Source organism: Trichosurus vulpecula, chromosome 3 (assembly GCF_011100635.1).
Source record: "Trichosurus vulpecula isolate mTriVul1 chromosome 3, mTriVul1.pri, whole genome shotgun sequence".
NCBI classification, from domain to species: domain Eukaryota; kingdom Metazoa; phylum Chordata; class Mammalia; order Diprotodontia; family Phalangeridae; genus Trichosurus; species Trichosurus vulpecula.
In genome coordinates this window covers 398,953,813-398,978,624 of record NC_050575.1, presented here as the reverse complement: position 1 = coordinate 398,978,624, position 24,812 = coordinate 398,953,813, and the positions used below count along the sequence as shown (strand labels likewise).

The window sequence follows — 24,812 nt, the reverse complement described above, 5'->3', positions numbered from 1 at the left end:
CTGCATAACGGAAGTTCCTCAGCACTAGTATCCCATTCTTCTGTGACAGGCTAGTGATTGATTATGCAATATCCTTTTTATTTCTTTTCTCTGTCCAAGTGGTGTGTTGTATACTATAATGACAATATCATTTTGACTTCTGTTTGCCTCCATTGATCTTTCCTCAAGTGCTCTCCAGCATGATTTGGGGCTCTGGTACCTGGATTTCCTCACATGGCTCATAGCTTCTCAATAAGTAAGAGCACCCCAACCCTCCTTTACTTTTGTTTTTTTTTTTAAAGTATACCCATCTGGAACATATTCTAGTCATGGATCTCATATCACTAATTCTCAGTAATACCTGTGAAATCAAATCTGCCTTACTTTGTACATTTCTGTATAGACAACCAAGGCCATGCATTTTATACTGGCTTCTTTCTTGGATTTATTTCCTGGGAAATTTTAGGTGTCCATTGCTACTTTCTGATGCACAGGTATTTTTTTGCTTTGACACAGGCATAGTCTTATATGCACCCTAGATTTTGGGAGAGCAAATTACAAAGGAATCAGAGCAAGGATAGGTAGCATTGTATGGCCTAAGACATCATAGAGGACATGAGTCCAGAAAGGATGTAAAGCTCACAAGTACTCTGTTATCTAGGTTTACAGAGATTATATTGGTAGTTTTCTCCCCTCCATGCCCCGCTTTTCAGTTTAATCCTCTTTTGATTTTGTGCAATTTCAACAAGAGTGGTCTCCCATTGAAAAGAAAAATATATTCTCAGCCTCTATTGAGAGAATTCCATCCATGTCCAGGAGCCTGTTGTTCCTATAGTTTATGTTCCAGAAATCCATATCTCATTTTCAGATACAACCTTCTTAACAAGTTGTTTACTTCCCAAATCTGCCTTTCTCTTGAACCTAACAAGTTTTAATAAATACATGTATTTCAATATACAAGGAACAAGAAGAAGATTATATAAGAAATGGTAAACTTCAGTTATATGCTTTTAAAAGGAATTATAAATGTATATGGGATATATATGTATATATATATACATATATACACACATATAAAATATAACAAATTGCTCAATTTTTGTCCCTTTCTGTGCTTTTTATTATCTTCTCTGTATTTAAATGTTTTGTTGATGCTTTTGTTGCATGTGTTTCACTACTTACTAAACCACTTCCCCTGAATTAAAACCTCCTCTTGTAATACATATGCCAAGCAAAAAAAAAATTAACCTGATGGGCATGTCTGAAAATGCATCATTATGTCCCTTTAGTGCACTGACTTCCTATATTATTAGTCGCGATTTTCTATGTTTATGTAAATATTCATCCATTTCATTTGACTTGCTAGTTTTGTTGACCTGTAATTAAATAAAATAATTTCTAATAATTTCCTTTACAACTATTGCACATTTGGGGGGATTTTGGTCATTTGTTTTCCTCTCTTTTTAATAATGTCAAATTAACAATTTTGTTTTATTAGTATTATTTAAAAAAAATAACTCCTAGTTTCACTCACCAATTCATTGTTTTTTGTTTCTGTTTATCTCTACCGTTTTGGAATTTTGTATGTGTCTGTGTTTATGTGTTTTTATTTATTGCTTTACTACACTTTTTTTTCATTGATGTGTCTTTCTTTTGTGATCAATTGGCATAGGGATATAAATGTTCCATTTGAGATTGCTTTCAGTCAATCAGTTGATCAACAAGTGTTCTTTAACATGCCTTTTTTTGTGCCAGACACTATGCTAAGTCCTGGGGTTGGAAGTTAAGGCATTCTCACCCTCAAAGAGTTTGCATTCTGTTAGTGGACACATGTAACACATATAGGTAAATTCAAAATAGATGCAAGGTGATTGGAGGGATCAGGAAAGAATTTGTGTAGAAGATAGTGCATGAGCTCAATCTTGAAGGTTACTAGGAATTCTAACCAGGAAAGGTGAAGGAATGCATTCCAAGGAAGAGAAAAGGGCCTAGAAGTGGTAAGTGGAGTAGCATGTATTAGTAAGAAGGTCAATTGGACTGGCTCTTCATTTCTTTTGTTGTGAACTTGGATCTAATGAGAACTACATTTACTCATTACCTTCTAGACTATCAGCTGTAAAAGGAACTTTATTGAAGGACTCATTATTGCTGGAATCAGATGAAGAATACTCTCTCTCTGTCCCACACATCATAATTGTAGCAATTACATCATTGAATTCACAGATTAAAAGTTCACCAATAGATGAATTGTATGGGATATTTCTTATGAATTCTAAAATGTGTTCATCAGAGTCTCTCAGACATTTTATCAGTAATGCTTTATTACTGATTCTATATTATTATAGCACCAAAGTATAAATTCTGAAAATCTGAAAAACCATAAAAGTAAAAAATAAATTAGTAAAATAGTGGAAACTGCATGCAAAGATAAATTTTTATTTTTCTTTATGAATACATTATCCTCAAAGTTTTATGAACTTTTGATGGATTTTGCTGATGTTACAAAGAGAACATACTAATATGGGCAAATGAATAACTCAAAAGAAATAAATGTAAGAGCATTTCCTTTAATTTACAACAGAAAGTCATCACATCTTCTGTATCTTTATTATCCATGTTCCTTAGTGTTTTAAGGACCTTTCGTGTGGTGAAAGAAAGGAAATATATGGTCTTGCCAAATGTGTCAAATGATTCATATGCTTAAATACTTTATACTTTTGTCGTAAATAAAAGGTGATTTTTTTCAAGTTTCTAAATTTTTTTTAATTAATTGATATACTTGGTCCTCCTTAATTGATACACTTGGTCCTTAACTCTGTGTAAATATTTATGTTTGAAGTGTGTTTTTTGTAAACAAAATATTGGAGTCTACTTTTAATGTGTGGGTTTTTTTTGCTGCTTTCCTCCATTTTATGAGTGAGTTCATTCCATTCACATTAATGGTTATGATTAAGAATTGATTTTTCCTTCCATCATATTTTATTATAATCTTCCCTCTTTGCCCTCTTTCTCCCCTCTTTATAAAGAAAAAAGGTGGGCAAAGAAAGGAAATGAAATCAGTAAGAGTAGTCTATAATTATAGTAATGTGCTTCCCTTCCTCTGCTCTTTCTCTCTTCACCCAGTCTGGATCCAGATTGCTGCTTCTTAACCCTTTCTTTTTTCCTTTGAACATTCCTCCCTCTATTATTAGCCCTTTGTTGTCAGAAGGTTGGCATTTCCTCTTTACCTCTACCCTCCCTCTTAAACCCCTTTCTTCCCTCTCTCTGTTCCCATCTATTTCCCTGTTGGATTTAAAATATTTCTATACCAAACTCTTTGTGTCTCTTCAATACTCTTTTGATCAGTTTGAATAGGAAGGATGTTCATGAAATACTACTTTACTCACTCTCACCTTCATTTTTATATCTTCTTCTGGTGTACCCCAATTATAAGAAATAAAAGTTCCTCCCTCTACTTCCTCATTCCTTTTCTAATGTATTCCTTTTCTCTTCCCTTTTCTTTCCTGAAACTAACAAAACAGATAAAACCATATTCAGGTCCTGAATTTGTCTTTCTTCTTCCTTTGATCCTGGGATAGAGGGATTCTTGAGTGTGAATGATCTCTTCTCCCCCATTAGAAAATAAGCCTTTTTATCATCATTTAGCATTTTCAAAATATTCAGGAGAGAGATTAAGGTTTGATATACCAAACCGGGAATTATCTGCATAGAGGCAATGATTGAATCAATAGGAGATGATGAGGTCATCAAGAGAAATGGTAGTCAACAGTGTTAAATTTTTCAGAGAGGTCAGAAAGCATAAAAATTGGAGGGGGGGAAGACATTGTATTGGTCAATTAAAGATCATTGATAAAGTTGGAGAAAACAGTTTTAGATGAGTGATGAGGTCTGGAGCCAGATTGCAAAGAGTTGAGAGCTTAGGGGAAAGAGGAGTACTTTTCTTTCTTCACAATAACTCTGTAGAGAACTGCTGTGGTAAATTGCTTTTAGGGTTTTTTTTAATTCTGGAGTTGTTATTCTCCTCTTCTCTTTAGCTGCATGCCAATTTCCATTCTTCTCAATTTTTCTTTGCCTTTCAATTTATCTCTTCCTTCCTCCACTTGAATCCATTTCCTTCTCCTCAAGTTCTCCTCCCCCAATACTTCTCCTTTAGCTTGATTCTTTCTTCTTTAGCTCTAGTCTTTTTCCTTCTTCAAATATATCCCTCATTTCCCTAATCACCTTTCTCATACTTCTCTTCCTTCAAATCCTCATCAGGTCCTCTGAATTTCTCTTCGTATGCAGTCTCTGACTTACTTAATTATTCCAAAATCCTCCTTCCAGAATCTTCACGATTTCTTTTCCTCCTTCCACAGTCTTCTCCTACCTGTAGAAAGGAGACTCAATTAGCTATAAAATTAAGATATTGGGTTAGGTGATCTCCAAAGCTCTTTCTAGCTCTAAATAATATGACTCTATGGTTGATAGGAGTGCTTTGGTTAGAGGGGAAATAGCAGCATTTGGTCTAGTAAACTATATAGTCTATATAAATTCCATAGTTGAATATCCCAGATCTAAACTCTCCCGAAATGGGAGAGGGGTACACTGTTGAAGGGCTAATAGTAGAAGAAATAGCCTGACATTATATACATCTTTATCCCTCTCCTTTTAGAGACAGTGCAGAACACTGTCCATATGGAAAACTACAGAGTTGACAGATAATTTCAACAACAAATGAATGAAATTTGCCTTTATCTTCTTTCTCTGTCTTCTAATCACATCCTTACTCTCTTTTCTTCTTCAATTTCCTCTTTTCTCCTTGTCTTTCTGTCTCTATATTCTCCCCTCTGTTTTTTTCTCTTAGTTGCTTTCTTTTGAGGTGGGGCACTAAGCAGATTATGTATGTGAAAGTTTGCATAGCTGTGATGATATTGCCTGACTTTACCAGCTAGGTTCATGAGTTTAATTTTTTTATATCTTTGTACTGATGGACAGTGAAAGAATTCCACTCACAAGTATTCTAGTTCTGTTGTAATTATTGTAGCTTAAAGTAGCTTGATAGAACGATAAGCTTTTGGCTTCCATCTCTGAAAGACAGAGAGCATTGCACATCCCATCACTAGGGCATGATCCTTTCTCTCTGCAGGGCCCATTGGAGAAAACAGACAATCCACTGGCTATCCTTCATTCATACTTCATGATTGACCCACTTTATTTTCTAGTTATGCACTTCTCTGTTGACATCTTTTATGTAGCTTCTTTATCTCTTTCTTCATTGGTAATATGTTACAGTCTGTCAATACCTACCACACACCTTTCTATTGTCCTTCGGGTGACATGTAACTTTAATTCTTCAGAGTCTGTGGCACTCTATGACTCACGGCAATAGAGCCTTGCTAGAAGAATATTTATCTTCTCCCCTTCACGAGAAGCTCCCCTTATGTACAGTGCCATTTTTCTACCAGGCTCCTTGTAGTATCTTGAAGCTGCCTTTCCTTGGTGTATCTAGTTTGTTCTGGGCTCCTTATCCAGTCACTGGAATCAGCTGCTACTGTCTAGCCTGTCTTCTGATGTTCATAGGGACCTCCTCCAGCCAAGATGGAGGCAGAGGTGGAAGACTAAACCTGACACCAAGGCTAGGCTTTTCTCCTCCTCCCCAAGTGATTCTTTCTCAAGGGAATCTCTGGGACTTGCTCTTTCCTTTCTGCTCCCAGATGTTCAGATCTCTGGGTTCTGATCTGGTTCACTATTTTATGGATGACCCACAGGGCACAACCAAGTTTCTTTAACTAATTCAAATACATTTCTTCTCTAGTGTTACTATAGTAACAGTAACAGTTCATCTAATAGTTTTTAAAGACTTCTAAATTAATCAAAGACTTTTGGACTTTGATTCAGGAGACATGTTTGGGGCTTATTCACACCTAGTTCCCACCTCTGATTGACTGTTCTCACTCATATCAAGACTTATCATTTTGTCACCTCCTTTAAGTGGGGTGGGGAGAAGCAAAGGATGCCTTTTACTTGGATATAGAAGGGAAGCACTTTTAAAGAGAAGGGTCCTAACCAGAAAGGTTATGCCACTCAACATATAGTCTCAGAGGAACATACAGAAAATTAAAAGACCATCTTATTCATGTTCACTATCCTCATGTCCCCTCACCCCACCAATCATTTTTTTAGGGGGAGACAATTAGGGTTAAGTGACTTGCCTAGGGTCACACAGCCAGTAAGTGTCTGAGATCACATTTGAACTCAGGTCCCACTGACTTCAGGGTTGTTGCTCTATCCATTGCACCACACCAATTATTTAGTTTTAGGATTTTTAAAAACTCTCTTGCCCAGTTTCCCTGTTCAATGAACAAGATTTTTTTAAAAAAAGGCTTCCATGTATTTTATGTATACTACTATATGTATACTATTGGGTAGTATACAACTACTCTGAGCTATAGTTTTCATTTGTCCTCCTGTGCTATGCAAGGTGGTAACCATTGGTCATACTGCCCATACTGCCAATGAAAGGAAATAGCAAAATGTTAGGATCAGGACCAAGTGTGGAATGATAAAAACTGAAATCAATGTCATATCTGTCCCTCATTTCTGTCTCCTTCAAAAGAGGAGGGCTCTGCAAGCAGATACTTAGGAGGGGTGCTCATCTCCTGCCATTCTAAACAAGGCAAGAGAGTAACAACTTTGTGAGGTAAGTGCCATTGTTATACCATTTTACAGATGAGGAAACTGAGGCACAGAAGGGTTAAATGACTTGCCCAGGGCCACCTAGCTGGTAATCGTCTGAGACAGGATTCCAATTCAGGTCTTTCCGACTGCAAGTCCTTCCCTCTATCCACCGTCCCAGCAGGCTCGCTACTTAAATAAGACAGGTTCTGTGCATCTTCTGGAGCTGATCATACCCTCTTATTCTGACAGTTCTTTCGATGCTTGAACTGCTAAGGATATTTTCCCGACTATTAGTTATGTCAGTAAAATACCAGGCAAATAAAAATGACACCTGGGGGTTAGGGTGAGGAGAAATGATTGATAGAGGTTTTAGTGCAAGTAAATTACAAGAGCATTCCAAACAGGAAAGACAAGGACAGTGAAGCATCGTGGGGAACTACTGCCATTGATTGTTACTGTGCAGGCTAAGCATCTGGGAGAGATCTAGACAGGATTCCACTAAGCCTTACAGCAGTGCCAGAGGGGGAGGGGATTGCTTGGCACATTTCTGATAATAAAAAACAGATTAGCAAATTAATAACTAGGGAAGGGTGAGGGGCTTAGCTTTAAAAGCAGGTCTTTCTAGGAACCACTGAACAGTTAGAACTGATGTGAAAACAGGAACCTCCTGCAGCCATGAGTAGGAGCATGTTAGGGAAAAGCTTATCTTGTCACACCTCATGCCCACAGGGAGCAATGGCCTGGCATCTTCGAAGATCATAATTAGGCTTAACGGATCCCAGGCAGAGGCGAGTGTTGAAAAGGGCAAGAACTAGGTGCCAGAGCCGAAACGCAAAGATGTGGCTAGTTTGCAAGGCACAAAATCTTGAAACCAGATAACTAAACATTGTCTAAAAGATGTGTCACAACTGCTGGAATTAGATTGTTTAGGCAGATCTCTGGAACGGCAGGGCAGTTCTCTGCTGGAGTAAAGAGGGAGGGCTGAGTGAGGAGGAGGAGGAGGAGAATAAGCAAACTGACAAAAACTGTCTGACCTCTAAGTAAAAACCAATCAAGAGGCAGAGACAATTGGGAAAACCTGCTACCAAGGCAGTGGAAATTACTGTGAGGTCAGGAAGCAAGATCATGGAGAGTGTTAGGGAGCTTACCATTTGTCTGATGCAGCTCAGTTCCTCAAAGCTTTCCTCAGTCAATCAACAAGCATTTACTAAGCACCTACTATGTGCCAGGCACTGTGCTAAGACAGACACTCTCTGGGTTCAAGATGCTCACAGTCTAATAGGGTAGAAAACACACCAAAAAAGTCAAACAAGCTACATGCAGAATGAACTAGAAGTAATCAAGAGAGGGAATGCACTAGAATTAAGAGAGGTTGGGAAAGGCTTCTTGAGTCTGCATCCCTTATATAATTAATAAATAACTGTACTACTGTACTAATATATAGTGTACATTACAGAACAAACAAAGGTAGACATTTAAATGGATAATAGATGAAATACGGAAAAGATGAAATATTTAAGAAATGACTTTAACTTTATTTAATAGTACAAAAACATTTCTGTTTTCAATAAAATAACCACTAATATATTTTAATAAGAATAGTGTGATCAGAAATGCTTCATAGTTTTCAAGAGTCTTGGTATAATACTTTGTGATAATTTGAAATTCAAAGTTCAGTTTATTTTGACACTTCCTTTTGTCCCAGCATTTTTTTTGAAATCGATTTTTATAATGAACTTGACACATCAACAAACATGAACATTTTAATATGAAATCTCTATTTTGTATAGTTTTTAAAAGTATATATGAACTGTTACTTGATGGTACCAGTACTCCCTTTCTTGTGTCCCCTTCTGACATACTATTCTTTCTTGTATATTTTTGATGTTTTATTGGTACTTTCTTTTCTTTTTATCATGCATTGGTATTATTTCTGTCCACTTCCCTTCCTAATTCTCCTCTCATGCAAAATCTTTTTGATTTTCTGTAAGTGAAACTGGTAATTTTAGGTTTTTTAATGATTATTTCTATCCTTTATTTATCCAAGAATTCTCTCCTTATCCCTAGTTGTGAAAGACCTCTTTCTAGCTCCTATAATTTGTTCACAGTTATGACCTTTTATCTATTTCATGAATTCATTTGGAGCTTTTTTTGTGTCATATATTGTGACATTTTAATCTAACCCTAACTCCTCCCAGTCTGCTTTCCAATTTTCCCAGCAGTTTTTGTCAAAGAGTGAGTCCTGACCTCAGGAAGGATGTCCTTGACTTTATGGAACATTGTGCTTCTCTGCTGTTTCTGGGTCTCATATACCTCATCTGATCCACTGAATAATTTTTCAGTTTTTTTAGCCAGTACCAAATAGTTTTGTAGTATTTGGTACTGTGAGATCCCCTTCCATCCCACCCTTTTCATTTTTTCTTTAGGCATCTTTTGTCTTTCCATATGTATCTTGTTATTGTGCTGTCTGGTCCTATAAAGTAACTCTTTGGGTGTTTGATTGGTGCGGCACTAAATATATCAATGATTGAGACTATGATGGCTGGCGTTGCTAGGAGACCTCACAAAGATAAGCTTGTTGGAGGGAATATGGGCAGAGAGCAATCCTGGAAAACAATTGACACTTTATCCCTGCAAAGTCACTAAACTTTCTCCTCTCACTGTCTTCTTAAACTCTTATTTGGCTTCCAACCTTGTCATTCCACTGAAACTGCTCTTTCCTGAGTTACCAGTGATCTCCTACTTGCCAAATCCAAGGACCTTTTCTCAGTCCTCATTCTCCTTGACCTCTCTGCACCCCTGATGATCATTCTCTCTTCCCTGATACTCTCTTCTCTCTATGTTTTTGGGACACCACTCTCTCCTGATTCTCCTCGTACCTCTCTGACTAACTACTGCTCCTCTGTCTCCTTTGCTGGTTCTTCCTCCAGATCCATAGGTGTCCCTCAGGGTTCTGTCTTGGGCCCTCTCCTCTCTTCTCCTCTCATCCCCTCTCCTCTCTTCTCCTCTCTTCTTCTCCTCTCTTCTCCTCTCCTCTCTCCTCTCATCCCCTCTCTTCTCCTCTCTTCCCCTCTGTTTTCCTCTCCTCTCCTCCTCTTCTCCTTTTCTTCTGCTTCTATACTACTTTACTTAGTGATCTCATCAGCCCCCATGGATTTCATGACCATCTCTGTGCTGATGAGTCTCAAATCTACATATCCTTCCCCATACTCTCTGCTGAGTCTCACATCTACAACTGCCTTTGAGACATGTCACACTGGATATCCAGGAGACATCTTAAACTCAACACATCCAAAACCAACCTCATCATCATTCTCACTCCCACCTTCCCTGTTACTGTAGAGGGTAACACCATCCTCCCATCTCTCAGGCTTACATCCCAGGAGTCGTCCTGGACTCCTCGCTATCTATCACCTACCCCACCTCCATCCAGTATGTTGCCAAGCCCTATTGATTTCACTTATGCAACATCTCTCTAATACATCTTCTTTCTTCTGGCAGTGCCATGACCCTGATACAGACCCTCTTCGCCTCACATCTGATCTATTGCAATAGCTGCCAGGGGGTCTGCCTGCCTCAAGTCTCTCTCTAATCCATCCTCCATTTTGCCCGCTAAATTGCCTTTTCTAAAGCACATGTCTGACCATAGCATCTTCCTATTCAATAAACTCCAGGGCTCCCCATCACCTCCAGGATCAAATCCTCTGTTTGACATTCAAAGCCCTTCATAACCTAGCCCTCTCCTACCTTCCCAAGTCTTCTTGTACCTTAGGAAATAAGGTATGTATTCCATGTACTCTTTGATCCAATGATACTTGGCTCCTGGCTGTTCCATGAACAAGGCAAGCTGCTCCATCTCTTGGCTCTGGCATTTTCTTTGGCAGCCCCCTGGAATGCTCTCTTCCTCATCTCTATCTACTGGATTCCCTGGTTTCCTTTAATTCCCAACTAAAATCCCATCTTCTACAGTAGGACTTCCTCACCCCACCCTTTATTTTAGTGCCTTTCCTCTGTTAGTAACCTCCTAATCATTCTGTGCATAGCTTATTCATACTTATATTTGCTTGTTGTCTCCTACATTAGACTTGGAGCTTCTTGAGGGCAGGGACTGTCTTTGTCTCTTTTTGGATGTTGTTTTAGCCTGCAGGAATCTTCCGGGGAGCATGTTATGGGGGACTTTGGGAAGCAACATCTAGGAGAAGGGACACTCAGAAAAAAGAGAGCCTCTGGCTTAGAGGGTCATTTAGGCTTGTTAGCATGCTCGACTGAGATGGAGTGCAGAGTGTTTCTCCCCCACTGCCTGGGAAAGAGTATGAATTCAATTTGCTGAGACAGACATACTGAAGGGAGACCAGTGGTAGCAGCAATGCAGAAAGCAGTGGAAGGAGGAGAATGAAGTAGAGCCATGCAGCCACAGAGAACAACCCCCACCTCCTGGGAACTGGGGAGAGCCACAGGAAGTCTAGGGTCAAGGAGCAGTGCAGGCCAGTGAGGGGGCACCTGGATGATTGAAAACAGCCAGAGGATCTGAGGAGGGGAGCCCTGATGGGCAAGAAGAACATCCATACACCCCTCCATAAGCCAGGGCAGTATTGCATATAGCCCTGGGAAGATGGCTGATTGCTGGTGGGCATTGCTTTATGCTGCAGACATCAACCAGAGTCCTACTGGTCTCTGCTAACCCCTGTTCCTCACAATAAAGATATAAAAAGTGCAGAAGCATGCCTTTAAAAAGATAGGTTTGATTATGTCTCTCCCTTGAAGCAAGGCCAAATGGACTTCCCAATTCCTAGCTCTGAGAGAGAGAGAGAGAGAGAGAGAGAGAGAGAGAGAGAGAGAGAGCGCAATAAGGAACAAGTCAGTTTAAAATCAATGAGGGCCTGTCTTGTCAACAGCCAAAAGCCATCTCCTCAGTCCAGCTACATGGTTCATTGGGGCCTATTTGTTCTGGCAGAAGTTGTCAGTGGGGGTGATGCTGATCTTTTTTAAGGGACAGGTCAGTTTAGACTGAACGAGGTTCGGTCCTGTTCACAATGGTAAGACGCCACCTCTGATTAAGCACCAGTCTTGAGGTGGTTTTCTTGTTCTGGAAAAAATGGATTTGGAGGAAAGAATGAGTTGTCCTACCTTGCCTTCTAAGGCAGATGACTTGATGTCAGCTAATACTAATGATGCTAGGAATCCATCAGTAAGTATTTATTAAGCACTTATTATGACAGGCATTGTGCTAAGCCCTAGAGATACAAATATGTACAAAAAGACAGCCCCTGCCCTCAGAGAGTTCTAATGGGACGAGGGAACACAAAAAAGGGGAGTTGAAGATGGAGAAAACGAGGTGTATGCATTGGGCATGGTGGCTAAGTCTAGAGGAATGGCTAATCTGAGGCCTTTCCCCAAAATGGAGGTTCTAGAAAAAACTCACAAAAGGGAGGAAGTGCCTACCGGAACAGAGTCAGGAGGCCACTGAGGTATGGATGGCCTAGTCCAAAGCATGAGGGGGTGACTGGTCTGAGGCCAAGAATATTTCCCAAGATGGCTAAGCTAAGCATACACATTCCTAACAATAGTTATCTTCAAATACCTAAAGAGATGTGTGGAAGAGGGAGTAGACACGTTCTGTGTTTTTCCAGAGGCCAAAATGACCTCTGGGCACAAATTATAGAGAGACAAGTTACAACTCAATGTAAGGGAGGAGCGTTCTAATAATTAGAGCTGTCCATAAATGAATTGTACCTGGAAGGAATCAAGCAGAGTCTGGATGACCTGCCAGAAATAGTGTTGAAGGAATTCAGTGGGAGGTTTGGTTTAGATGACTTCTAAGTTACCTTTCTACAACCTGGAATTCTATGTTTCTATGCTGCTAAGAGAAAAAAGAAAGGCTTTGCAAAGTTTATGTTTCTCTAGTTACATAGATCTGAGGGGTCAAGAAGGCTGGTCAAAAGTGTTTATAGGATGGGATTTTTAGGATTATATACATTTTCACTAAATACAATCAGATTATTACATACATTTGTTAAGATCATTTGTTAAGAAAAAAACCCCACAGTTTGCCTCTCTAATTTATTGGAAAGTGAACTTTTAATATCATAGACAGTTAGAGCTAAAAGTATCTTTCACTATTTCAAACTTCATTTATTTTGTCAGTCAACAAGCCTTTATTAAGTGCCTAGGATGGGCCAGGTACTTAATTAAGTGCTAGGAGATTAGCTTGGTTGACTTGATGTAAGAGATTCGAAACATTTTTTTTAAATGATTGCTTTGTTTTGACTTTATGACAATAGTATTGTTTTGGTTTTTCCCCTTAAGTTTTAAAGCTCTGAAGATTTCTTCAGCACTTAAACATATGGAAAGACATTATTTATTCCAAGGGTTAATTAATCAACTCCATGGCCTCTAAGATTCCTTTCAGCTCCAAGGTTTCCATGCCTTCCCTGTGGGAGGATACTAGGCAACTGCCACTACATTGAGGTTGTTAAATCCTCCTAATAAAAATGTGATTTTTCCTACTTCATACTAATCTAGAACTTTATTCCTTAAAAATTGAATGTTTTAATCATAAACTGAAGAGCCAGTGCTGGAGAAAGTGTGTTTATTATAAGTAATCTACCGGCTTTGTGTATCTCTTACATAGGCAAGAGCTCTCAGCTAAGTGGCTCTGACTATTTTGCAGCTGCTGTGGAGGTATAAGACCAATAACACCAGCACACAGGAGGGCTACTAACATAGGTACTTTGATCTGCTTTTCTAAGCAAAGCAACTTTAAGGGTTTAACAATCTTACTTAATTAAACATACATATAACATTCACTTAGTTCAGGGGGAAAAGTCAGCTCCCTGTACTTCAGAGCAAATACAAACAGAAATTACTAACAGAGAAATGACACAAATCAACAGATAGGCTTCTGTCTGACCACAGCAATACATACATAGTTACCAGAGAGAGAGAAGCACCAACATCTGGGTTTTCAAAGCCAGGGGTGGGGGAGCTTCTTAATGGCTACTCAAAGTCTTGTCTGGTGAAATCACAGGAACGCTCTTCCAAAGCAAAAAGCTAATCTCAGAGTATATATACACTTCTTTGGGGTCAGGTCAGAGGCCATCACAACCATGTGACTCAAACTCATGTGATTTAGGCTTTCTTGTGACTTAAGCAGGTCATCAAAGACACTTGATTCAATCAAAAACTCTTGATTGAAACAAAGGCAAGACTCACTCAAAGGCACTTGATTCCCTTAGTGCTGAGAAGCATTCCAAAAGAAAAAACAGCAAAAAGTCCCACTTTTGCTTGCCATTACACATATCAAGGCTGGAGAGGAGATTCCATTGAATTAAAAAAACAACAGATTAGTTGAGTGCCTACTATGTGCACTATGCTAGGTGCTGAGGAAACAAGGACAAAAATAAAGCAATACTGCCCTCAACAGGCTTAAATTCCACTAGAGAATGATGACCTATACACAAACAAGTGAACATAAGATATATAAGAAGTAATATCGGAAGGGTGAGAGTGCTAATAGCTGGAGGGATCAGGAGTGACTTTACCTTTGAGATTATCTCCAGTTTATCATATGTGTGTGTATGTACACACACATACACATATGTATATACACATATACACATATATAGACACACATTGATGTGCATATATATGTATGCGTATGTGTGCATATATTTGTGTGTGTGTGTATATATATATATATATATATATATATATGTATGTATATATCTCTCTTGTATGTGGATAGTTGTTTGCATGTTGCCTCCCCCATGAGACTATGAGCTCCTTGAGGGCAGGCACTGGGTTGGTTCATTTTTTGTTTCTTGTATCCCCAGCATTTATTACAGTATCCACCACAGAGTAGGCACTTCATAAATGTGTGTTGCCTGAGTGACCGAGTGTGGGAAGTGGCCCCTGAGCTGAGGTTTGCCCAGCATTTACTCCCTCTCACTCCCCTCTCCCCTTCGGTTCCAGGCTCTGCGATGATCTGAACAAGGAGGAGGAGAAGAAGACAGAAGCGCTCCTGCAAGAGTGCATCCTCGACCCGTCTCTGCGAGAGCACCTCTCCGTCATCTCCCACGCTTTCCAAAACAAGAGGCATAGGGTGCAGGCCAATGATATGCTTTTCTTTGGCAACATCTTTGTCATTGAGCCAGTGGTAAGTGATACCAACCACATCAGAATGCTGATGACCTGACCAATGATGTGCATCCAGTAATAACAAGAGCAGGCATGCATGGGCACACATGTTGTGTGCCAGGCACCAGGTGAAGCACTTCACAAACATGATCTCAGCTCATCCTCGCAACAGCCCTGGGAAGGAGGTGCTTGTGAGCACCCCCATTGTGTAGATGAGGAAATGGAAGCAAACAGAGCTTGTGATTGTCTCGGGGTCACATAGCTAGGAACTGTCTGAAGTAGGATCTGAGCTCAGGTCTGCCTGACTCCACGTCCAGCCCTCTACATGCCGGGGCACCTAGCTTCCTCCAGTATGCATTAGTAAGAGAGTTAGCTCTGTGAAGTATCCTGTAGGACTAGAAAGCCTATAGGTTGAATCTTTTTTTTTTTTAATTTAAATTTATTTATTTAACATATTTGGTTTTCGGCATTGATTTTCACAACAGTTTGAATTACAAGTTTTCTCCCCACTTCTACCCTCCCCCCCACTCCAAAATGGCTTATATTCTGGTTGCCCTGTTCCCCAGTCAGCCCTCCCCTCTATCACCCCCCTCCCCTCTCATCCCCTTTTCCCTTCCTTTCTTGTAGGGCAAGATAAATTTCTACGCCCCATTGCCTGTGTATCTTATTTTTTAGTTGCATACAAAAACTTTTTTTGTTCTTGAACATCTGATTTTAAAACTTTGAGTTCCAAATTCTCTTCCCTCTTCCCTTCCCACCCACCCTCCCTAAGAAGCCAAGCAATTCAACCTAGGCCACACATGTATTATTATGTATAACCCTTCCACAATACTCATGTTGTGAAAGGCTAGCTACATTTTGCTCCTTCCCAACCCATCCCGCTTTATTGAATTTTCTCCCTTGACCCTGTCCCCTTTCCAAAGTGTTTGTTTTGATTACCTCCACCCCCATCTGCCCTCCCCTCCATCATCCCCCTGCCTTTTATTTTTTTTTTATCTTCCTCCCTCTTTCCTGTGGGGTAAGATACCCAACTGAGTATGTATGGTATTCCCCCTCAGGCCAAATCTGATGAGAGCAAGGTTCACTCATTCCCCCCTCACCTGCCCTCTCCCCTCCTCCCATAGAACTGCTTCCTCTTGCCACCTTTATGTGAGATAATCCACCCCATTCTATCTCTCCCTATCTCCCTCTTTCAGTATGTTGCTCTCTCATCCCTTAATTTCATTTTATTTCTTTTAGATATCTTCCCTTCATCTTCAACTCACCCTGTGTCTGCTCTCTCTCTTTTACATATATATATATATATATATATATATATATATATATATAAACACACATATATATATACACATACATACACATACATACATATACACATAGATATATACATACATACACATTCACTTATATATATACATAAACATATATATATATATATGCATATTCCCTTCAGCTACCCTAATACTGAGGTCTCATGAATCATACACATCATCTTTCCATGTAGGAATGTAAACAAAACAGTTCAACTTTAGTGAGTCCCTTGCAATTTCCGTCTCCCGATTACCTTTCCGTGCTTCTCTTGATTCTTGTGTTTGAAAGTCAAATTTTCTATTCAGTTCCCGTCCTTTCACTGAGAAAGCTCGAAAGTCCTCCATTCCATTGAAAATCCACATTTTGCCTTGGAACATGACACTCAGTTTTGCCGGGTAGGTGATTCCAGGCCTCAATCCCAGCTCCATTGACCTCCGGAATATCGCATTCCAAGCCCTTCGATCTCTTAATGTAGAAGCTGCCAGATCTTGGGTTATTCTGATTGGGTTTCCACAATACTCAAATTGTTTCTTTCTGGCTGCTTGCAATATTTTCTCCTTGATCTGGGAGCTCTGGAATTTGGCGACAATATTCCTAGGAGATTTCTTTTTGGGATCTATTTGAGGAGGCGATCGATGGATTCTTTCAATTTCTATTTTGCCCTGTGGCTCTAGAATATCAGGGCAGTTCTCCTTGATAATTTCTTGAAAGATGGTATCTAGGCTCTTTTTTTGATCATGGCTTTCAGGTAGTCCAATAATTTTTAAATTATCTCTCCTGGATCTATTTTCCAGGTCAGTGGTTTTTCCAAGGAGATATTTCACATTGTCTTCCATTTTTTCATTCCTTTGGTTCTGTTTTATAATATCCTGATTTCTCATAAAGTCACTAGCTTCCACTTGCTCCAATCTAATTTTTAAATTAGTATTTTCTTCAGTGGTCTTTTGGACCTCCTTTTCCATTTGGCTAATTCTGCCTTTCAAGGCATTCTTCTCCTCATTGGCTTTTTGGAGCTCTTTTGCCATTTGAGTTAGTCTGTTTTTTAAGGTGTTGTTTTCTTCAGTGTATTTTTCAGTATTTTTTGAGGTCTCCTTTAGCAAGTCATTGACTTGTTTTTCATGGTTTTCTCGCATCCTTCTCATTTCTCTTCCCAATTTTTCCTCTACTTCTCTAACTTGCTTTTCCAAATCCTTTTTAAGTTCTTCTATGGCCTGGGGCCAGTTCATGTTTTTCTTGGAGGCTTTTGTTGTAGGCTCTATGACTTTGTTGTCTTCTTTAGGCTGTATGTTTTGGTCTTCTTTGTCACCAAAGAAATAATTCAAAGTCTGAGACTGAATCTGGGCACGTTTTCGCTGCCTGGCCATATTCCTAACCAACTAACTTGACCCTTGAGTTTTTCAGTGGGGTATAACTGCTTGTAGACTAATGAGTTCTATGTTCCACGTTTGGGGGGGAGGTGCCAGCTCTATCAGACCCGCACTACTCCTTCCCCAAGAACTCCCAGTCCAGACTGGGCGTAGATCTTCAGCAGGCTGTTGCACTCCTGCTCTGATCCGCCACTTAATTCCTCCCACCAGGTGGGCCTGGAGCCGGAAGTAACAACAGCTGTAGCTGCCCCACCTCCGCTGCCCCCGGGGCTGGAAGCGGAACCGCGAACTCCTTCCGCTCCCGCAGCTTTTCCCACTAACCTTCTCTGCAGTCTTTGGTGTTTGTGGGTCGAGGGGTCTGGTAACTGCCGCAGCTCACTGATCCAGGGCGCTAGGGTCCCCTCTGCCCGGCTTCTGGTCTGGATCGTCCACGCCGCTCAGGCTGGGCTCTGCTCCACTCTGTTCCCAGCTCCCAGCTCCCAGCTCCGTGTGGAATAGACCTTACCTAGAGACCATCCAGGCTGTCCTGGGCTGGAGCCCTGCTTCCCTCTGCTGTTCTGTGGGTTCTGCCATTCTAGAATTGGTTTAGAGCCATTTTTATAGGTTTTTTGGAGGGACTCGGGTACGGAGCTCACTCTAGTCCGTGCTTACCAGCCGCCATCTTGGCTCCGCCTATTCCTATAGGTTGAATCTTAGCACTCTTAACAGGTTTTTTTGGTTGTTGTTCAGCTGTTTTTCAGCTGAACTCTTTGTGACCCCATTTGGGATTTTCTTGGCAAAGATTCTGGAGTGGCATTTGCCATTCCCTTCTCCAGCTCATTTTACAGATGAGGAAACTGAGGCAAACAGGGTGAAGTGGCTTGTCCGGGGTCAATTTGAACTCAGGAAGATGAGTCGTCTTGATTCCAAGCCCAGTGCTGTAACTGCCACACCACCTAGCTACCCCACCTTTAACAGTGTCAGTAAACATTTTCTTAAATCATTTACTAGGTAGAGAGTGCCAGGCAAAGCTGTGGAGGATTTAGATACTCCCAAGGAGCTTATGATAAGGTTGGAGACATAGAACATATGCATGAAAAGATAAATCACAATGCAGATATAGTGTGGGCTAAATGTGAAATGAATGACATAGACCAGTGGTTCCCAAACTTTTTGGTCTCAGCAGCCCTCTATACTGTTAAAATTACTGAGGACCCCCAAGAGCTTTCATTTATGTGGGTTATATCTATTGTGCCATGTTAGAAATTAGGATATCTTAGCATGATTAGGTGTGATTATAGTTTGATCTTGAAGACCCCATGAAAGGATCTAGGGGATTGTAAGAGGTTGCCAACCACACCTTGAGAGCCTCTGGAAGGACAATAAATGCCCCAGGAGTTAGGAGGACTAAGTGATGACTGTGGACTGGACCCTTGACATAGGGGTCAAGATGCTGCCAGGGTGGCACCACCATATTTGGACTCCGAACATCCCAGTCACTGATATGTGCCCAATGGGCAAGTAGAAACAGAGCTAATGACAACAAAATTGGAAAGACTAGCTGCACCAGACCAAGTATGTTCTGAAGTGGTCCACAACAGAGAGAAGAGGAAACCAAACCCCTAGCTGGAAATGAATGTTGTTATGCATGAAAGAAGATGATCAAATCAACACTAGTAATTACTGATTGATGAGCCTAGTTTGCCAACTCTACACGATCTTTGTGAATGATATTTACATACATGCCAAAGGCTTGCTCAGTGACACTGGCTTCCTGGCTGTTCCTCAAACAAGACTCTCCTTCCAGTCTGGATGTTTTCATTGGATGTGCCCCCAAGCCCATAATGCAGTCCTTCCTCACATCTGCCTCCTGGCTTCCTTCAGGTCCCAGCTAAAATCCTATCTTCTATAGGAAGCCTTTCCCCATTCCCCCTCATGCTGGTACCCACCCTCTGTTGATTATTTGCATTTTATCCTGTCTATTTGTACATTAGCTGTTTGCACGCTGTCTCCTCTCAATAGACTGGAAGTTCCTGAGGGCAGGATTGTCTTTTGCTTTGCTTTGTATCATCACTTCAATGCAACTCATGAGCAAGTCAAGACATCACCCTCCTGATGTCATTGGTCTTCTTCAGAAACAAAGGACAAACAACAATTTATCCTGCATATGGCTTGCTCTATACATTTGTTTGCATGTTGTCTCCCCCACTAGACTGTAAGCTCCTTGAGGTCAGGGACTGGTTTTTGCCTGTTTTTTGTACTTCCAGTACTTAGCACAGTGCCTGGCACATAGTAAGTGCTTAACAAATGTTTGTTGAATTGAATTAAAAATGTTTTTAAATGACTGACATGGCTGCCAAAGTGATAAAAAGTACAGGTCCGACCGCGTCAGTCAACTTCTGTGACTCCCCATTATTTCTGAGATCAAAAATCAGGCCTTTATAGCCTACCTCCATTCCACCTTTCCAACCTTGTTAGATGTTATTCCTCTTCATGTTCCCTTCAGTCTGGCTCCTTGATGTTCTTTACACCTGATGTTCTGTCTCCCATCCCTGAACTTTAGCAGAAGTCGTTCCTCCTCCCTGGAATGTTCCGCCTCCTTGTCTCTGACTCTGAGACTCTCTAGTTTCCTTTAAAGGTGGCAATGGCCGCTTCTGAAGGAGGCTGCTAGAGCCCCTTCTCAGCCCTCCCCCCAAATTACCCTGTCATGTAAGCAGCTAAGTGGTTCAGTGTATGGAGCCCTGGCTCTGGAGTCAGAAAGACCTGAGTTTGAATTCTGCTTCAGACACTCTCTGTGTGACCTTGGTCGAGTCACTTCACACCCCTGTTTGCCTCAGTTTCCTCAAACAAGTTAACACATGTAAAGCACTGTGCAGACCTTCAGGGCTACCTACAGGCGAGTCATTATTGTTCACTTTGCTTATGTTTTCTATGTATTTGTGTGTGTGTACGTGTTCTCATTAAAGCCAAGCACTGTTTCCTTTTTGCCCAGCATTGTCTTCAGTGACTAGCGCAGTGCCTGATACGCAGTAGGCATTTATGACGTGCTCATTGGGAAATTAACAAAGTTCTTTCCGTTTTTAGTGCTTAAGTCAACCTTATTTTAATCCTCCTGCTTAATAAATTCTTGTCAGTCAACCAGTTGATTGGCTTGGAGAAGCGGAGTAGCAGGGAAGACACTTTTGGTGGGGGTTAACAAAGGGAAGCCAGGAATGATGGCGGACCCTATGAAGCAGGAATGAACCAAAGGTTCAGACCACAGATTAAGAAATCCCACCAGTCTGCTCTTTGCCTTGTTGGGTATGGATGACCCTTTGTCTGTGGATGTTCATGGCAGTCCAAAAGAGGAATCATATCTGCCCGGGAATCCTGTGGTTAATCAGGATAGGAAGAGAGATAAGTAAGATGACCTTGCATTTCCTCTTTCCTTTGGTACCTTCCCAAAAGCCTGCTTGTTTGAAATGCTTCCCTTTCCAGCTTTGCATTAAGTAGATCTGTGAATATCATAATTAAACACTTGCAATGGCCAACCCTGTAGTTTGGGGTTAAAAGATAGAAACTAGATTGGACAGTGAAAGCTCCCTTATGACAAGGCATCATTTCAACCAATGGGAAGCAGAACATTTCCTTTTAACAGAGATGGGTGAAAATGGTGCTTTTTATAACAAATGAGCTTAATTCCATTCATGTTTGGTGGAAGAAAATTATTGCTGGGAACAGGAAAAGGTAATATCCCACTCCCTGAGAAGTCTGTAAATCACTTCTGATATCAGCAGAGTTTATGAGAGGCATAATGATTTTCTGTCTCTCTCACACGCTGTTCAGTTTTTCTTTTCATAATAACATTCATTAGTGACTGTTGGCGATTTTTGTTGAGAGAGGGCATAGGCATAAAACCTTGCTAGTCTCTTCATAAAGATGTTTTGCTGAAGCCAGCAGAGCAATTTCAGTTTTGTAAAAATGAACTGTCATTTATTGTCTCTCTACCCTTTTCTCCTTTCTAAAGAAAGAAAGAAAGAGCACAGTATCTCCATGTAGAAGCAACCTTTGACCCAAAGTCCATGAGACTTTCCCATGTAAATTACCTGATATGGATGTTTAATCGAAGGTAGTCTGCCTGCTTTCACAGGGGATTTTCCCTAATCCAAAAGAATTACATGGGCGGGTTGGCTAGCTAGCAAGGGTGCTTGCTATCTGGTGCTTTAAGGTAAGCAAAGCACTTTACATATATTACTTAGTCTAACCGAAACAAGTATATTATATGTACGTTATACTTTCTGATGATTAGGTGAACCATGAGTAGGCAGAATTTATTCTTCCTGATTCTGTACTTTCTCAAATTTGGGTCTTAGGCAAGAATAGTGGTCATGATGGAAAACATATGACCAAGAATTAAGACTACGCAGAAGGCCTGGGTTCCTACCCTTTTTCTTCTCCTTCCAACTTTTGTGACTTTGAGCAACCTACTTGCCTTCCCTACATCTTGGTTGCCTTAACTATAAAATGAGGAGGTTAAATTAAATGCTCAAAATGAGAGAGATAAGAAAGGAATTAAGAGAGTTGGTGTTCCCAGTAGCCAAAGACAATGGGAAACATAATTTCTTGGAATACTCAGTCATAGGTCACCATCCATATAGTAAGTCACCACGAAAATAATTGGAATATATATGTCCCCATATATTGCCAAGGATGAGAAGGTAGAGATGCTCTTTGAAGAACGTGGTAAGCCCTCTAAGTTCAGTAATTTTGTGCTTTCAAGGATTTCGGTACAAAGATGAACATTGGGGACTATTAGATGGTTAAATGTCAGCTGCGTTTTAATCCTAGAACATGAAATCCATCATATGGTCCCTTTCAGCTGTGACTCTTCTGCTACTAAGATCTTGGTTTCTTTTTGGGGGGGGCAGGACAATTGGGGTTAAATGACTTGCCCAAGGTCACACAGCTAGTACATGTGTCTAGTGTCTAAGATCTTGGTTTCTAATGAAAACTATGATGCCTTTGAGAACTCGCCCCATAGATTATTGGCCTGGTTTCCTAACTCTGGAGATGTTAGTTCCAGTCAATCTTTGAAGATGGATTTTAATTATCATTTTTATACAGCTGACTCTCAAGTCTATATATTGAGTCCTGGTCTCTCCCCTGAGCTCTTGTTACACATCTTCAACTACTGATTGGCAGTTTCTAACTCAATGTCCTGCTGGCATCTCGAACCCATCATGTCCTAGACAGAACCCATCTCTTCCCCTGCCCTGTCCCAACCCTGCCCCCAGCGCTCCCTTTCTTCCAAACTTCCCTTTCTCTGTTGAGGGCACTGCCATCTTTCTGCCCGCTCAAGTCCAAGACCTCAGAGTCCTTCTTAACTCCTCACTGTCCCTCACCCCCCACACCCAGTTAGTTGCCAAATCTCATCATGTTTACCTCCACAAAATCTCTTCCATCCATTCCCTTTTCTCTGTTCACACCATCATCTCCCTCAATGAGGATGGCATCGCTTCTCACCAGGACTACTACAATGGCCTCCTAATTGGTCTCTTTGCTTCAAGTTTTGTCCCACTCCTATACACAGCACAGATCTGACCCGCTCACTCTCCTCCTTGATAAGCTCCAACGTTCATCTGTCGCTACTAGAATCAAGTGTAAATGCCTGTGTTTGGCTTTTAGAGCCCTTCACAATGTGGCCCCGACCTACCTCTCCAGCGTCATTATACATCACCCTCCCCTTGCCTGCCTTTGCAGTCCAGCCAGACTGGCCTTCTTGCCATTCCTCGTACACGACACTCCATGTCCCTTCTCCATCCTTTGGTTCTGGCTGTCTCACAAGCCTAGAAAGTTCTCACTCACTGCTACCTCTTAGACATCCTTGCTCATTATCAAAGTCAGTTCAAAGACCACTACCCCCTTCTCCACTGAGCTTTTCCTGATCCCCCCAGCTATCAGCGCTCTCTCTCCCAAATGCTTTATATGGATTTTTTATATATTTTGTCTGTTCTTATGTATGTCTATGTTGTCTCTCTAATAGAGTATAAGCTCCTTGAGGTCTTTTGTTTCTGGTTTTGGATCCCTGGCCCCCAGCACAGTGCCTAGCACATGATAGGTAGTTAATCAGTGTGTGTTGCTGGATTGAGAAGATGGAGCAAATTTTGGACCATCAATCGCTTGGCGTGCTCTGAATGAAAATGTAAATATGAGTATAATGATGCTAACTGAAACAGGTCCCAGCTCACTGAAGGAAATCAGCAGCAGCAGCATTGGGTCATGCCTCCTCTGGTGAGCAGGTGTCACTGCCGACAAAGAACACTCCATGAGGAATTCAAAATCCATAAGGTTAATTTAACTAAGCACTCAAAATGGAGAGAACCATCTCAATGCCCATGTAAAGAATAGTAAAGCACGGTCTGCAGTCATCCCAGCCTCGAGAAGGCACACCATCTTTTAGAGGACGGCTCAAATGTAGTTTGATTTATTTTCCCAAACAGCTCAGCCCAGCTCAGGGAGGAGCCCAGGAGGCCACCGAAGGACCAAGATCAAGCTTTTTGTTGTAGAAATTTTCCAGCCTCCCGCACTATTAGCCGTGAGTCACATTGCAAATGTGTGGGAGCTGACTCTTCAGAAATGGAAACCAGAAAGGGGAAGGGAGGACAAAGATCTGTTGTTAGCTTACTGCCCTTGGTAAGTCATAGCTGTCTCGTCATGATGCTTTAGCCTCCCTTTATTAGTGCTGAGCCCTTCATACTCTTCCTGCTCAACCAAACCTTTTCCAATTGTGCCCATGAAGTCCCTATTGTACTGGGGAGCCAATGTAGGTGGAGGGAGGCTCAGGGACATCTTTTAGACACAGCAAGGTTCCCTGAAGCTCATTAAATGAAGCAGCATCGATTCCTACTGGAAGAGGTTACGAGAGCACAGGGCCTCTCCTGGACAAGTCTGTTCTTCCCAAAGGCATACAATAAAATCACAAAATCATATGTGATTTGGCAAAATCCTATAGGAATTTCCGTTGGTTTGGAAATGAAGTTAGAGGGAACTCATTTCTGTACTTTGGCTGATCACTGGTCCAGCCTAGAAGGGACTTTCTTTATGATTTCCTTGACCATTGCTTGGTGTATATGAAGACTTTAAAGTAGTTGTAGCTACCTACTTTGGGAAGTTATAATGGAATGGAAAATCTCTTTCTGTTTTCTTGGCCATGTGGTGACTTTATTTTGTTCCAGTGGTTGCTAATGAAGATGGATAGCTTGCGGTTGAGTATCTTCATTTCTTTCTCTACCAGTTAGTCTCCTCTCTAGATCCATGCTCTTTGCCTCAAGTAGATCCAGAGTAAATATACTTCTCCCACAGACCAGCCAAATAAGAAAAGATTTTATAGAGTCTAACTAGGCT

The 24,812-nt window shown here is 40.9% G+C and overlaps 1 protein-coding gene across 1 annotated transcript in view; it reads left to right on the top strand.

Annotated features, from left to right (window-relative positions):
* The window catches only part of HYDIN (HYDIN axonemal central pair apparatus protein), a 455,510-nt gene that overhangs the window by 95,392 nt on the left and 335,306 nt on the right, over positions 1-24,812 (top strand). The window contains exon 8 of the mRNA XM_036750079.1: positions 14,608-14,791. Coding sequence (XP_036605974.1) covers positions 14,608-14,791 — 184 coding nt within the window. The remainder of the gene's footprint in view (positions 1-14,607; positions 14,792-24,812) is intronic.